Below are 15,398 nucleotides of genomic sequence, written 5' to 3'. Positions count from 1 at the left end.
AAAAATAAGTGAGTGAGTGTACTGTGAAGATGCCGAGCGCCTCTTTTACGGCCTCCAGGTCGTACGTGAGGAGATCGAGGAGAAAAGGGGCAAATAGGATTCCTACACCATCCAGAACAACTTCTGGTAAGCAGCCTGGCTAGCCTAGAAATTGTTAAAGTCGACCCGATTATTGTAAATGAACCAGGCCTTTTTGTCTGGCCCCAAAAAATATTTATTGAGCTCTGGCGCGGACCCAAGAACACCGAAAAATATGTTTTTCACGAATATTATACTGGTTTTTTATAGGGAACAGCCTAACTTATTTGTGAATTACTTGAAATGTCATCCAATATAATATACATAAAAATAACAGGGCATCCTACATAGCTAGATAAAGATAAGTATAGCCGGGGAATAAACCCAAATTTGACTCGATGGAATATTGATAAAATTATATAAATTTTCCAAAGTAGGTGTAATGTGTAATTTTTATTGACCAGCAGGATGTGATGATTTTTTATTCCTTTTCCTGTTTTGTCATAACTTCTCAGTGAGAACATTAACTTTATTGATGTTACACCAACTGAATACTTTCAAATATAATAAAAAGTTAATATATTTGTATTTTCAATATAATTTCTCTTTTTAATTCGCTACAAATTGTATCGAAACTCATAATGTGAACATGGAATTCCCTTTGTTGATCTAGTAACCTGATTAGATACCTACAGCCAGTTTTCAAATATTTCCAAAACAAAAAACTTTTCAAAATGAATTAAACTGTATGATATAATTAATAAAATATAGTTATGTAGCCGATACAAATATTAAGTGTTGATATTTATCTGATAAGGAAACCTAATAATAAATATTCCTCTGTGTAATAAAAATTCCACTTAAATATACATCAAACAAATAAATTTAATTTAATTAACTGAAAAAGATTTAAGTGTAGCAAAAATACATCATACAATTAAGAATTTGATATCTTGTTATTAGCAAAAATATATGAATTTGTGGCAAATATGCAACATAAAACAAGTACCTAGATACTACAGGTAGATACTAAGTACACCTTTATAGGAAATATATATTTTTATTTACTATAACCATGTTTAACTACTACTATAACTTAAAGAATTTTTATATAGTACCTATGCTATCTGTAGGTACAAAAAAATTACGGTCTGCCATATTAAAAATTGTAATTGTCAAAACTGCAAATATTGGATTTTAGGTCATAAAGTTAAATACATGTAACTAAGTACATACCTACTACCTATAGTAATTATAACCCAGAATATAGAGATTTAGGTAGATTCTAATAAGGGTTCCGATTATTAATTTTAGAATTTTACCATCTGTACATTATAAGAATTCAACACAACCTTAATTTGAATATTTGAAATACTTTCAAAAACTTGCCAAAACAAACAAGAAATAATAAGGATACCTTGATTTAGGTGATTGGTAGTAATTAAAATATCCTTAATAGCTTTTACTTTACAAAACCAAAATGAATCTATCATTCCATTGACAAAAATACATGTTATGTACATTTATTGGAAAGTTATAAGAATTTTTGACTAAAATTATTTCTCTTCATCATTGATAAGAGCTACATTATAAAACGAATTACTTTTCTGCATATACTTATGTATAAGTAGCAAAAAAACAAGTGCCGGTGTAATGCATTTTTAATCATCAACATTTTTTACAGCAGAACCATGTGAGCCTTCCTGTCCAATCCAGCCAAACCAGAACATTCCGGCCCCATCCGCTGTAGCCCCCGGGGGGCCTCAGGCTTTGGCTCCTCCGGGCTCTAGCACTAGCGGAGGGGCAGTTCCCGCACACCACTCGCCATACGATTTAAGAAGGAAGTCACCCTCCCACCACGACGGGCCTGGGCCAAGTACAAGTGCTGCCACGGCTGGGTCTCCTACGTCTCCAGCCACCCCAACGGCTCCCGCTCAGGGGTACACTGCGGCCATGCTACCTGCTAGGAAGAGGCCCCGCCGCACTTGCTCTGCCACCTATGAGAGTGAGTAATGTTTCAAATTTTCATTTTAGAAATTCTATGTGTTCCATCGAACAAAGCTAGTAATGGTTTCTTTAATTTTTTTTTCAAATATGTGTTAATTAGATGAAAAAAATTGTTAAAAATATCCTTTTAATTCATATTCTACCTACATAGGTTAGTTAAATTGAATTAGCATTCATTTTAATACAATGAGATTTAAATTTCTTAAGAAATTTGCAATAAAAATTAGAAAAAATTTAAATCCACGTTCCATGATGTCTATGTATTTTAAAAATTTTTGTTGATGTTTATACAGGGCGTTTCAGATAGACCTTCAATTAGACGTTTCTGGAAAACTACGCGTACTGGAATTCTGAAAATTTATGTACGGGAGTTTCTCCTAATGTTCTATCGATTGAAAATATTGGCATCGCCGTGGAACTTCCGGTTCTACCGGAAGTAGACGTCAACTCGCTTATTTCAAATGGAATGTACTATTTTTTATTTAATTTTTGGATTCTACATCGAATTTTAAGATAAGTTTCATAACCTTACTTTATCCTTAAACTCAATCGTTTTTGAAATATTTTCACTTTTTCAAAATTTTTTAAAAAAACATACCTACACTTAATCGGTTCTATCTCCTCCAATTTTTAAGATAGGAAGCTAAAATTTTAGATGGTCAATACCAAAACGTGTCCAAATATCTGGAATATTCGAAAGTTGGTACATGTTACACAGGGCGTCTAAAAAACACGGACCAATTGTTCGGAAGTTCCACGGCGACGCCAATATTTTTAATCGATAGAACATTAGGAAAAACCCTCGTACATAAATTTTCAGAATTCCAGTACGCGTAGTTTTCCAGAAACGTCTAATTGAAGGTCTATCTGTAACACCCTGTATATACCTAGCTTTTTTCTAAAAATAATATGGGTAATCACGCCTGTCTAATATTTCAAATTACCTGGGAAACACCCTGTATTTATTAATCTTATGTTCTAAAAATTCTAGTAACTCATGATAATTGGGTATTCCCATGGTGTATGCACCTTAAAAACCCAAATGTATGTTTCTCAGGATATAATAACAGGTGTTCTTCATTACTTTTCATTAGTTTATTATGCGAACCAGGGAAATAATAGAAAAAAATTCTAAATATAAGTGCGATTTGGCAACATTTCAGAGAACTTCAAATAAGATTTCTTGGTAGATTTTAATATTTTAAATGTTTATTTTATAATCATGTCTTTTGTTATTTTCACTTGTGTTTTAAGTTTATTCAGTCAATATCTTACAATACATATATTGATTTTTTTTATAGCTAAGTTATTTTTTATAACATTTAATATGTGGTCTTTCAAAAACATTGAAATTACTAATTAAGAAAAAAACATAGGCTATTAATTTATATTTTTCTGTATTATTTTCTTCAGTCATCAAAACCTAAAGAAGATTTAACAATAATTAATGCAGTATAATGCATAGTAAAAAAGAATTCATGTAATGCAGAAACAGTGTTTATTTTTCTCCTAAAACTTAAACATTGTTATTGGATTATCTTATATATTTTTATGATATAGTTCTATGAATTTGGTTTAGATATTGAATGAATAATGCAACTATTAATAAAGACAATAAAGATACATAAATTGTCTGAATAGTTATTTTAATTTCTTTTATTCAAGAATGCATACAAGTTGTTGAACATAATATACATAATTATTAGTTTGTGGGATTATTTAGTACTTTCATTTAATTTAATTGGTTGTAATAGTCATATTTTGTATAAATCCGATGACTAAGGCAAGCATACAGAACATACATTCTATCAAAAAAGTATCCGGAATTTGTCAATAAAACACAATGTATTCAATTAATCAAAATTTATTCTGCTCCTTCAAAGTAGGCTCCATTTGAAGCAATATTCTTTTTTCAACAAACAACATGGTGGTCAAAGCACTTTTTAAACGCATATTCTGGTATGGACTTCAACACCTCCACAATTTTTATTTTATGACTTCTATCAACTCGTGTTCTATGAAATGGTAATTTGAGTTTGGGAAACAGGAAAAAGTCAGTAGGGTGGTTGTTCGATGACATTCCTTGAATTTTTGGTCAAAAATTAATTCATAATTTTTGCTTTGTGTGATGGTGCATTATCGTGGTGCAAAATCCAAGAATTGTTTTTCCATAAATCTGGTCTTTTGTGGCGGATACTCTCTCGCAAATGCCTCATAACGCCCAGATAATATTCTTTGTTGACTGTTTCTGCAATCGGAAGGAATTATGTGTGGACAACACCATGATAGTCAAAGAAAATAGTTAACATAACTGATTTTTGATTGACTGACTTGGTTCAGTTGGTTTAGGCTCATTAGAAATGTGCCATTCTGAAGTTTGCTGGCTTGTTTGCATGTCAAATTTAAACCCATTAAGTCATCCATTATGTGTTAAATGTAGTGTCCGAATTAGCTCGTTCAATCATGTCGTCAGCAACATGTTTCCATTGCTCTTTTTGAAGAAAATTTTGCTCTTTTGGAACCAGCCATGCTGCCACACGTTTCATACTCGAAATAGCAACTAAAATGATACGAACTGAACTGATTTGTGTGATATGTTTAGTTCATACGCCAATTCTCTTAAACTACAATGACAGTCTGCAAGCACCATTTCCTTTACTTTATCAATGTTTTCTTAAATTGAAGCCATTGAGGGACGACTTCTCGACCATGTTCGAATGCATTCTATCATTCGTTTTCTATAAAACTGAATTACTGTACCTCTATCCCAACATTTTCAACGATTCAGTACAAGAAATTCTGTTGGTAGCACAAAATTTTAGATAAACTCTTTGTTCAGTAACATTATCCATAGTAAAAATCGTGGAACACACTTTAGGTGTACTAACAAAATTAACAGCTGCAAACAAACTGCTTGACAGATCGCTCGCAAACTTCGTCGCAGAGAAGACTACAGTGCTACCAACTTTCCATTAAAAAAGAATATTAAACCTACTTTACGCGGAATTCTTAAATGATAAATTCCAAATACTTTTTTGTTAGAATCTACATATAATATAGGATGTATGTAAAATATCCAGCCTTATATTAATAGCAGTTTGTATGTCATGCATTAAGAAAAAAGTTATTCTAAACTTGTGTCTGGAAGTGCATGTTTATTTTTTTAATTGCAAATATTAGAAACATTTTTTATTCAAATTTAGTTTGTAGTTATCATTTTGCTAATAATTCAAATAATTACTTGGTCTACAAACAAAATAAAGTATTTATGCTGCTCTTAATTTTATTCTGAATTTTGAAAATGAAATATTTGCAGACAAAAAATTTATTTGATAGAATTTGCAATAAAAAAAGGCGTTGCATCTATTACGACTGAATTTTTACATTGTTCTTTCCAGATTGTACAAACACTGCTGCCCACTATTTACAATATGAGTTGCCCGATGAGGTATTACTTACGATTTTTAATTACTTACTGGAACAAGACTTGTGTCGGGTCAGTCAAGTTTGCAAACGATTCCAAGCTATTGCCAATGACACTGAAATTTGGTAAGAAAAAACAATGTTACGAATTACAGTAGTTAGTAACAAATACAAGATTTAGATTTCGTAATTTTTTTGTTTGAAATTTAGGAAACGGCTCTACCAAAGTGTATACGAATATGATTTGCCTCTATTTAATCCTGCTCCTTGCCGGTTCGAGTTTATCAGTCCAGAAGAGTCGGAACTAGCCAATCCTTGGAAAGAATCTTTTCGGCAGTTGTATCGTGGCATACATGTTAGATTTGGTTACCAGGATATCACTTTTAAAGGTCGAAATCTTGTGTATTTTAACACGGTACAGGTAAGTGTTTATCGTACATACCTACAAATACTTAATGACATTTTTGAATAAGAAATTGAAGTACATTTTTGTAGGGTGCTCTTGATTACACCGATGAACGCAGTGGTTCCAATAGCACCACAGGATCGGTGACTGGTTCATGCAGCAACCACTCTACAGAAGGTTCCTCCCAGGGTGCCTTAATATTCCTCCATGCGGGTACTTATCGTGGGGAATTTCTCGTTATTGACTCTGACATAGCTTTAATAGGTTAGTACATTTCTTTACTCTATAAGTCTTCAGTAATTTTTACATGATATTAACTTTAATTTTTTTTTTTTGAAGCAATAATAATCCATTATTATTTCAAAAATTATTTTTTTCCACTCATATTTATGAAAATAACGATTTTCTCATGGCTTAGTAGATATAATAATAATAATATAATAATAATATCTCTACTCCTCATTCTAACCATGAGAATTAGCCCAGAAGTCGGAGACTTGTGCAGGAGTGGAGGCGGCATATTATTATTAAGCAGGCCGCATTTGCATAAGAAAGTTCTTTTGGGTCAATTATATACAGGGTCGGAAAGTCCCTATGGTTCATCGGCCGTTACGTGAGAGCGATAAAGTAAGTCATAGAAATCCATGCGATAGAGAAGGACGGCTATAATGAATGCGTCTCATAGTCACCGCCCGTTTCACTCTTCCACAAATAAGATCTACTTCCACTTGTAATTCAGCGACCAGTGGTCATCTTTGTATTCGTTGTTTGCCTTTTCTGTAATAGATGTCACTACTTATACAATTCTGACTTCGTATTCCGATATGTTAATACAATCTGTTAACAGAGGGCAGCACAATTTGTCTAAGGTGAGGTGCAGCCCTAGAAAGAGTGATGCCAGATCTACAATTTTTTTTGGAATTGGGGAAATAGGAGGGAATTTTGCTTTATTTCTTGGGATTTTTAAGTCATTTTAAAAAGTATACTTAAATAACAACTAAATGAACTTTAAATGCAGCTGAGCACTATACTCCATTTAAATAACTTCTCAGTAGGGGAAACAAGGTCACTAGATTTACAAACGGAGGTATCTACAAGCTACTGTAAAAAGTTTTCTTTGTTACACGTTGTGCTGCCCTCTGTTAACGGATGGTATTAACATATCAGAATACCGAAGTTGAAATTGTATAAGTAGTGACATCTATTAAAGAAAAGCCAAACGACGAAAACAGAGATGACCACTGGTCATTTTGTTAATCAAATTCAATAAAAAAAAATGATGTTTGTTGATATTTATTTTTTAAAGGTCGCTTGAAAACAGGTACACTACTTTGAAAGTTAAAATAATTATGAGTGACCTTTAGAAATTAAAATATAGATTTGAAATTTTCAGAATCGAGATTTTTTTTATCCTAGAAAATGATAAAATAACGAGAAAAAAAATTAAGAAAGAAAAAATTCAATTTTGGATGATTTTTGGAAATTTTTAAAAATCTTGGGCGACCTCTAAAAAATTTTTTTTGAGCTGATTTTTTGAGGGGGCTCTTAAAACATGATAAACTGACATATTTTCACAAGAAACACGAAAAAAATATTCATTTTTTTTGGGCCACTCTAATGTGGAAACAACTAAAAAATAATAATTTGCTTGTATTATAGTTTATTTCGAATTAACTTATTTACAGCCATGGATAAAAGTAAGACTTAAAAATCTAATTTTATTATAAAAAACATTGCAATAACACGTCATTGAGAAAAATAAATAAATTTCGTGTAATGGTGTTGCATATACGTTGCATTAATGGCCTATAGTGTTAAGTGGTATTTCCAGAAACAATAATTGGAGAGGAAATAAATCGTGCAATGGTCACAAATATAAATTGCTTCATTTCTGCACCCACATCATCTTCGAGAGTTCTACTGATAATATGTATATATTGATCAACCCTCACTGTATTGGATTGTTCTGATGGAAATGTCTTTGCAACAAAGCTTTATTTAATTTTTGGAGCCAGAATGCTATGAATCATTTGAAATTCAGTTGTGTTATGTTGATCCACCATTTTGCACATTCTACAGTGTAGAGTTTATATGAATTTACAACAGTACTGACAATTGCATTTATATAAATAGTGTACATCACCCGGGATCTATAATTTGCCAAGTCATTATCATGCAAGTGTATGTATTTATTATATGTGTTGAAATTAAGACTGGAAGAATGACTATGGTTCTAAAAGTAACATCACCTTAGATGTTTTACCTTTTGGCAGATATAAAAGGTTCTATATAATATTGGATGGAACAAAATGAATGGAATTTTGGTAGAACTGTAGGACCCCTCTGTTTTGAGAATAATTTTGCTTGGTATAAAAAGGGCAATTATTTGTTCTGTTCTCACGATTCATTCCTGTGGCAAAAAAACCTTTAGTTTTCAAGAGATATGAAAAAAAAAAGTTATCAAAGATGATTTTAAACATTTTTCACAATTGGCAAAAGATCAAGAACTACACTTGCGCTAAGTCAAAGGTAAATGTTCTTCTCTGCTTCACGTGAGGAATGAGCTTGTACAAGTATCCACTCGAAGAACAATGCACCAAATTTTAAATCGGGTACTCAAAATAACGAACCATTTGCTTGTCAGTTTTATCCAGGTTGTTGCTTTATTGATCTGACTTATCCCTTCTCATGAAATTTGTGACAATATTTACAGTTTTGTCCACATCTAAAGACTAATACCCAATCTTAAATTTGTACCTCTTCTCTGAATACAGGTAAATTTTGGTGCACAAATTGACCAGATCTCCAAGTTGGTTTGCATTTCTTTTGTGACTTCGACATTTTGTTGCCAAATTTTTTTCGTTACGACTCCTTATAAAAACCGTACTCTAAAAATCTTCCTTGTCTAGAGGACCATCGATTTGCTCTCGAAATACAAAATGTGGAATAATGTGTAACGGAAGAAAAATAATAAGTTTAAGAAAACATTCAATATACTTACCATTTTTATCATGAATCTTACGTACTGCCTCCTCTAAAGCTAACTATCTCTGTACTTAAGAAATTATACCATTTTTTCCAATATAAAATTCGAATAGAGACTTCTGGGAATTCACTTACAGGGCCAGTGATGTGAGAACACAACAAATTATGCTGTTGCGTGTTTATCTATTTAGGAAAAATCTGCTTTAGCTAGACTTCGTATTTGAATTTTATACTGTAATTTGAAATATATTTGATGAAATGCGAGAATTGTAACTTTGAAAATGAGAACATGAATATGATACATTTTAAAAGAATTTGAATAATAAAAATCTGGCTTTTTGGATATATTCCAAAAATATATACAAATTGTTACAAATATGATCTTATGACATCTATTGAACCTTGCATCAATGATATATTTCATCAATCAAAAATGCTCCCATAAATCATTAGTGCATTGTTGCTTATAAGCAACAGCCATAAATGGGTTACATTAACCTTAAAAGTATATTTGAGAAGAAAAAATAACATATCCAACTCAGGAAATAATACTTTTTTTTTTGTTTATGGAAAAAGCCAGTTTATTCTCTTGTTGTAAATTATATTTATCAAAGCATTTGAGAGACTTTTCTCAATCTTTTACAATTTTTAAGGTATTGCAATATTCTACTGATAAAATTGCGCCAATGATGTTCTGATTACAAATTTAACAAAATTTTGGGCTGGTTGCCACATCATTGGTTTAGGCATTTAGACATTTTAAGTTTCATTGGTTGTTTCTTTAATATCTTTCAATTATTTTACATGCTTCCTAATATCAAAATAGTTACCCTAACAACCGTGGACACTACACAAGGAGCACAAATTCCATGTAAACAAATATTTTACCAAATTAGAGGGCGCTAGTATCCGGTATGCACTGAAATAGTGGAGGGGAGAAAAAGAAAGTGGCAGTTTGAATTAAAAATCAGTCATGCCACTTTTGTGATGTGTTACAAAATTTTAAAATAAATAATGTAGGCTACTTTGAATTAGATAAATAAATCAATAAATAATGAAAATATGTCGATGTATAAGGAACACTAGCGAACGGTAAAAACTAAGTAATTTCTACTATTACACTGACAAATTCTGTCAATTTTCCCGTATGAGTTCGTGCTCCTTATCTAGTCTCCCTGCTAACAACTAAAACTGATGCTACGAATAACAAGATTACAAGGTATAAACCGATTCATAAGTAATGTCTTACTACGAATGAATTGATACATACCTAATAGATCACTAGATTTAAAACTATCAGAGCAATTTGAAAAATTTGAGGCTTAACTAGGAAAGAATGTACCTAATTAGAGTTTTTATTTTACCTTTATTTTCCAATGGTTTTTTACTTTTTAAAAAACATATTTTTTATTAGCTCTCATCTTTTTACTTTATTGTGATGGAATCAAACTAATTAAACCAAATCAGTTAAACATTCTTCGACAGCAAAAATCTAACCCCATAGACAGATTCTTTACTCTGAGGACTAAATATCCTAACTAGCATTGAATTACACTAACAAACTAGTAAATAGCTGGTAAACAATTATCCAAAATAAAAACCAAAAATTATTTGTCTAAAAATGTAGATAGACGGGAAATAAAAGAGCCCTCTATCTAGGTTGTCTTTATAACCCACTAGGACATTTACTATTTTCGTATCTTGTTTTATTCCTTAACTAAGATACCTGTTTTTTGTGTACAATTTATATATTAGTTGATGTTCACTGTACTTGTGTTGAGATATTTTAGTGTAAATCTTTTATGTACCCACTGTACCATCATATTTGTTAAATAAAACCTATATTGCGTTACACTGGCGCCCAACGTGGGGTAACTGGAAAAACATTTAAATACGTTTATTGGCTGTCCGGGGAAAATTAGAAACCAGTTTATAAAAAAGTCTAAAGGTAGGTAATAAGTAAAATATATTGACACATATTCATTAGAATAAAAGTAATATTTTGCTCTGTGTACTCTCAAGCAGTGACCTATGAAAACATGACGTCACTCATAGGTGCCTTATTAGATTCAAGGTCAAAAGTACTTTTCCCAACATGTCCGGACATTTCATCGACATATCCAACGGATATGTCCATAACACATTTCCGAAACGTGCCCATTTCTAGTTTATATATATATATATATTTTGTTTTCATTTTTACATTTTTTTTAACAGTAGTTCACACAAGATGTACGTAATGTATTCTCTTTTAGGTGCCGCACCTGGCAATGTGGCTGAATCGGTCATATTGGAACGTGAATCAGAATCCACAGTGATGTTTGTCGAAGGTGCTAAAAATGCCTATGCAGGCCACCTTACTCTGAAATTTTCCCCAGATGTGACATCCACTGTGCCACACCACAAACATTACTGCTTGGAAGTTGGGGAGAATTGCAGCCCTACTATAGATCATTGCATTATAAGAAGCACATCAGTGGGTAAGTGAATATTTATGTTATAAAAATACGTAAAGCAGACCGTTTCTTCACATCCTTAAAACTTAAAAAAAAATTCAAAATTACCACATTTTAATCGACTAATAAAAAAATTTAAAATTTCCTAAACATTGTTGCCAGTTCACTAATGTCGCTACTGATCTCTATTATACAGTACCTTAACTGTATCCGAGTTTCACAGGGGCGGACTGGTTTGGGCGCCAAGTAAATTTAATTTTTATAAGTTGGTGTTTAAAAAACAGTCAAAGAAAAATCAGTAACTAGGACCCTAATCAAATGTTAGTCCAAAGTCAATTGGCGTTGAAGCAGCTGTTCACACGTACAGCCGTTCGATTTTTTCTTGGTTTCAACTTGTATGGCACCCAATGTCCTTGCTTTTGAAACATTCCTAATGCCTTAAAACGTTTTGAAACTGTTGAGTGATCAACTCGTAATTCTGCAAGTTCATGTAGCGTCTGACCTGAGTCTTCATGAAGTAATGCCTCCAATTCTTCATCTTCAAATTGTTTCGGTGTGCCAGAGCATTCTTTATCTTCAACATCAAAATTATTATTTTTAAAACGCCTAAACCAATCTGCATGTTGCTTGTGACAGAGCATGATCGCCGTTAGTCTCAACAAGAATTCTGTGTGCCTCGGCTGCAGATTTATTTTGTATGTAGAGTGGAGTAAAATTCCCCGCAAATACTCATTTTTCGGCACGAAATTCAACATGAAAAAAAAGGACACTTCTACGAAATAACATACAGAATTTCATGGTTGCTTATAGCACTTCTTTATAGGTGCGTTACCATTTTAAACTATCTGGTAATGCCATCTGTTAAAAAAAGTGAGAAGTTACTCAACATCCCTTTATTAAATTTAGTTAAATGACAGAGAGCTTCTTGACGCTCTCAACTTTAGTATTATAGTGGAAAAAAGTTATAGTTTTTTAATTACTATTGAATAAGCAAATAAAAGAAATATGTGCCCATAACATGAATATATTTTTTTTTAGTGGGTGCTGCTGTTTGCGTCAGCGGAGTGGGCGCAAATCCAGTTATACGTCATTGTGATATAAGTGACTGTGAAAATGTTGGTCTCTACGTCACTGATTATGCCCAAGGCACTTACGAGGACAATGAGATCAGCCGGAATGCTTTGGCTGGCATTTGGGTGAAGAATTACGCAAATCCTATTATGAGGCGTAATCACATTCACCATGGCAGAGATGTTGGCATATTTACTTTTGATAATGGACTGGTAAGTGAAATTTTGTTGGCAGACTTGGACTTGTCCCTCTCACAGAAATACTCGAAAAATGTATGAATTTGTGTGGAAATTTGTAGATGGTTAAAATTTATTCATTGATTAGTTCATGTTTAACTTGCATTTTTAGTTTTCTAAACATTGACATTCATGGATATTCTACAGATCTGTCAAAATTTCGTTTGGGCTAATATATGTTTAATTTTCAAAGCAGATAATTTCATATTTCAACAAAAATAAAAAAGTAAACTTTATATGATGATCATTAATATGTGCATAACTGAAATTTATGAAAATCCAATATGGCATTGAAGAGAGAAAAAATAAAAACTATTATGCCTCTGTCATGATAAAACTAATATTTGATTCTATACAAAAAAGTGTTATTAATATTGTAAATTTAAAATTCTCTCGTTTACATGAACAGTGTCTTCTTATATTTTGTACTTCCAATCATTATTTATCAGTAGCATTTTGAAATCTAAGAATTATGTGATATTTTTACTGATAAAGTTAATTTTCTCACTATTTTTTATCCAATATTTAAATTTAACATTGCCTAGATTATAGAAGTTATTTTATTTATATTGCAAAAATTGTTCTAGTAATTTTTTAACTCACTGTATCTATTGCTCAATATTTATACTTTTTTTTTTATGTATTGTAAACAATACAAAGTGATATTAAATATTTTCAAGAGGATACAGAACTTGCAAAAATAAGCAAATTTCCCAAAAATTGCCTAAATGAATGAATTAATTAAAATAATATATCAGTATATTTTTTTTTAGGGGTATTTCGAAGCTAACGACATTCATAACAACCGTATAGCCGGATTTGAGGTGAAAGCGGGAGCCAATCCGACAGTGGTGCACTGCGAAATCCACCACGGTCAGACTGGTGGAATTTACGTGCATGAGAATGGCCTCGGCCAATTCATAGACAATAAAATACATTCGAACAATTTTGCCGGTGTCTGGATTACGTCTAACAGTAACCCGACGATCCGGCGTAATGAAATTTACAACGGTCACCAGGGTGGGGTTTACATTTTCGGAGAGGGTAGAGGACTGATCGAACACAACAACATTTACGGCAACGCTCTGGCGGGCATTCAGATAAGGACTAATAGTGACCCCATAGTGCGACACAACAAAATCCACCATGGGCAGCATGGTGGTATTTATGTCCACGAGAAGGGACAAGGTCTGATCGAGGAGAACGAGGTGTACGCTAACACCCTTGCTGGTGTTTGGATCACCACGGGCAGCACTCCCGTGCTTCGCAGAAATCGTATTCACTCGGGCAAACAGGTTGGAGTGTACTTCTACGATAACGGGCACGGCAAGTTGGAAGACAATGACATCTTCAATCACTTGTACTCGGGTGTGCAGATCAGGACCGGTAGTAATCCTGTGATTCGTGGTAATAAGATCTGGGGTGGGCAAAATGGTGGAGTGTTAGTTTATAATGGTGGACTCGGTTTGCTGGAGCAGAATGAAATCTTTGATAATGCTATGGCAGGAGTTTGGATCAAGACAGATTCTAATCCCACTTTGAAGAGGAATAAGATTTTTGATGGACGGGATGGTGGAATATGCATTTTCAATGGAGGAAAGGTAAGTTTTACTTATTCATTATATTCGTTGCAGTGCTTTTTTGAAACTGTGATCATATTAATCCAATTAGTAGAATCATTGACTATTATTCAAAAAATGTATTGGTTTATTTAAAACAATGTTTGAAAAAAGTTAAAAAAAACATTTAAAAATTTGTATTTTCTGTGCATTAAGTTGTTAGAAATTAGATATTTTCATTTTTTTTAAATCTAAACACAGCTTTTAAGATCCAGGTGTTAGTTTGTGAAAATGCCTTAGTTATTTCTAAAATTATCGGAAATAAAATTGATGTGATTATACAGGGTGTAACTGTGAGTGGAGGCAGGTTTATTGTATTGTGAAAACAGATTGAGAGCTACAACATGCATTGTTGTCAAATCTTATTTCTCAAGAGAAACCCTTTTCATAATATTACAATTCAATTTAACAATGGAGACACAAATGTTGCTATCCCTGAACACAGAAACATTTCACTAAATACCACTTTAAATTTTAATAAAAAATTAAAATGAAGGGGGAAATCACGTTGGGAGACTGATTGTCAGGTGTTTCTCATGAATATTTTTGTGTGGGACAAATGATAAAACTTTCAAACAATATTATTTTAATCAACCCTTAAAAGTAACTTACATTTAAAAAAATATATATGGAGATTTGTTGGCCAAATTCAAATAGTTTTAAATTATTTGATGAAATTTAAATATCCATATTAAAATCAAGTTAATTTAAAAAAAAAAGAAAAATGTAAATTTGTCAGTTTTTGACTTCAATTTTTTTAATGGTAGTGCATCTAGTTTTTTGGTATTATTTAGTATTTACTAGTATCCGACCGAAACTACAGTGAAAATTGGTTATAACGACATTGGTTTATACGACTTATTGGATATAACAATGGAATTTGAAAGTCCCGATTAAATCCCATAGAAATACCATATTAAAAATATCATTTACTACGACACCGTTTACAATGACTTTGGATTTAGTGACACCTTTTAATACATTTACCATAGAATCTATCGGTTAGAACGACAAATACTTAGTCAGGGTTCATAGCGGCCGGGAAAACCGGGAATACCGGGAAAAGTCAGGGAATTTGTTATTCTTCATAAAAAACAGGGAATAGTCAGGGAATTTTAAAAATATTCATGAAAGTCAGGGAATTTGATGTTTGCAACTGGAAATTTTGTGAAAGCCG

The 15,398-nt window shown here is 32.3% G+C and overlaps 1 protein-coding gene across 2 annotated transcripts in view; it reads left to right on the top strand.

Moving 5' to 3' along the window:
* Nucleotides 1-17: 17 nt before the first annotated feature.
* LOC108905469 (F-box only protein 11) overlaps nt 18-15,398 on the top strand; it is a 48,941-nt gene continuing 33,560 nt past the window's right edge. The window contains exons 1-8 of one of the 2 annotated variants that reach the window (XM_023454591.1): nt 18-126; nt 1,706-2,023; nt 5,424-5,574; nt 5,659-5,869; nt 5,944-6,118; nt 11,095-11,319; nt 12,334-12,578; nt 13,376-14,203. In XM_023454591.1, coding sequence (XP_023310359.1) covers nt 30-126; nt 1,706-2,023; nt 5,424-5,574; nt 5,659-5,869; nt 5,944-6,118; nt 11,095-11,319; nt 12,334-12,578; nt 13,376-14,203 — 2,250 coding nt within the window. In that variant the 5' untranslated portion in view covers nt 18-29. Of the gene's footprint in view, nt 127-1,702; nt 2,024-5,423; nt 5,575-5,658; nt 5,870-5,943; nt 6,119-11,094; nt 11,320-12,333; nt 12,579-13,375; nt 14,204-15,398 lie in introns of both variants that reach the window. The other variant, XM_023454590.1, reaches the window with a different exon arrangement.

This window comes from Anoplophora glabripennis, unplaced genomic scaffold (genome assembly GCF_000390285.2).
Source record: "Anoplophora glabripennis isolate ALB-LARVAE unplaced genomic scaffold, Agla_2.0 scaffold267, whole genome shotgun sequence".
NCBI lineage: Eukaryota > Metazoa > Arthropoda > Insecta > Coleoptera > Cerambycidae > Anoplophora > Anoplophora glabripennis.
The sequence above is the reverse complement of the archived record's forward strand: the minus strand, read 5'-3'. Positions and strand labels throughout refer to the sequence as shown.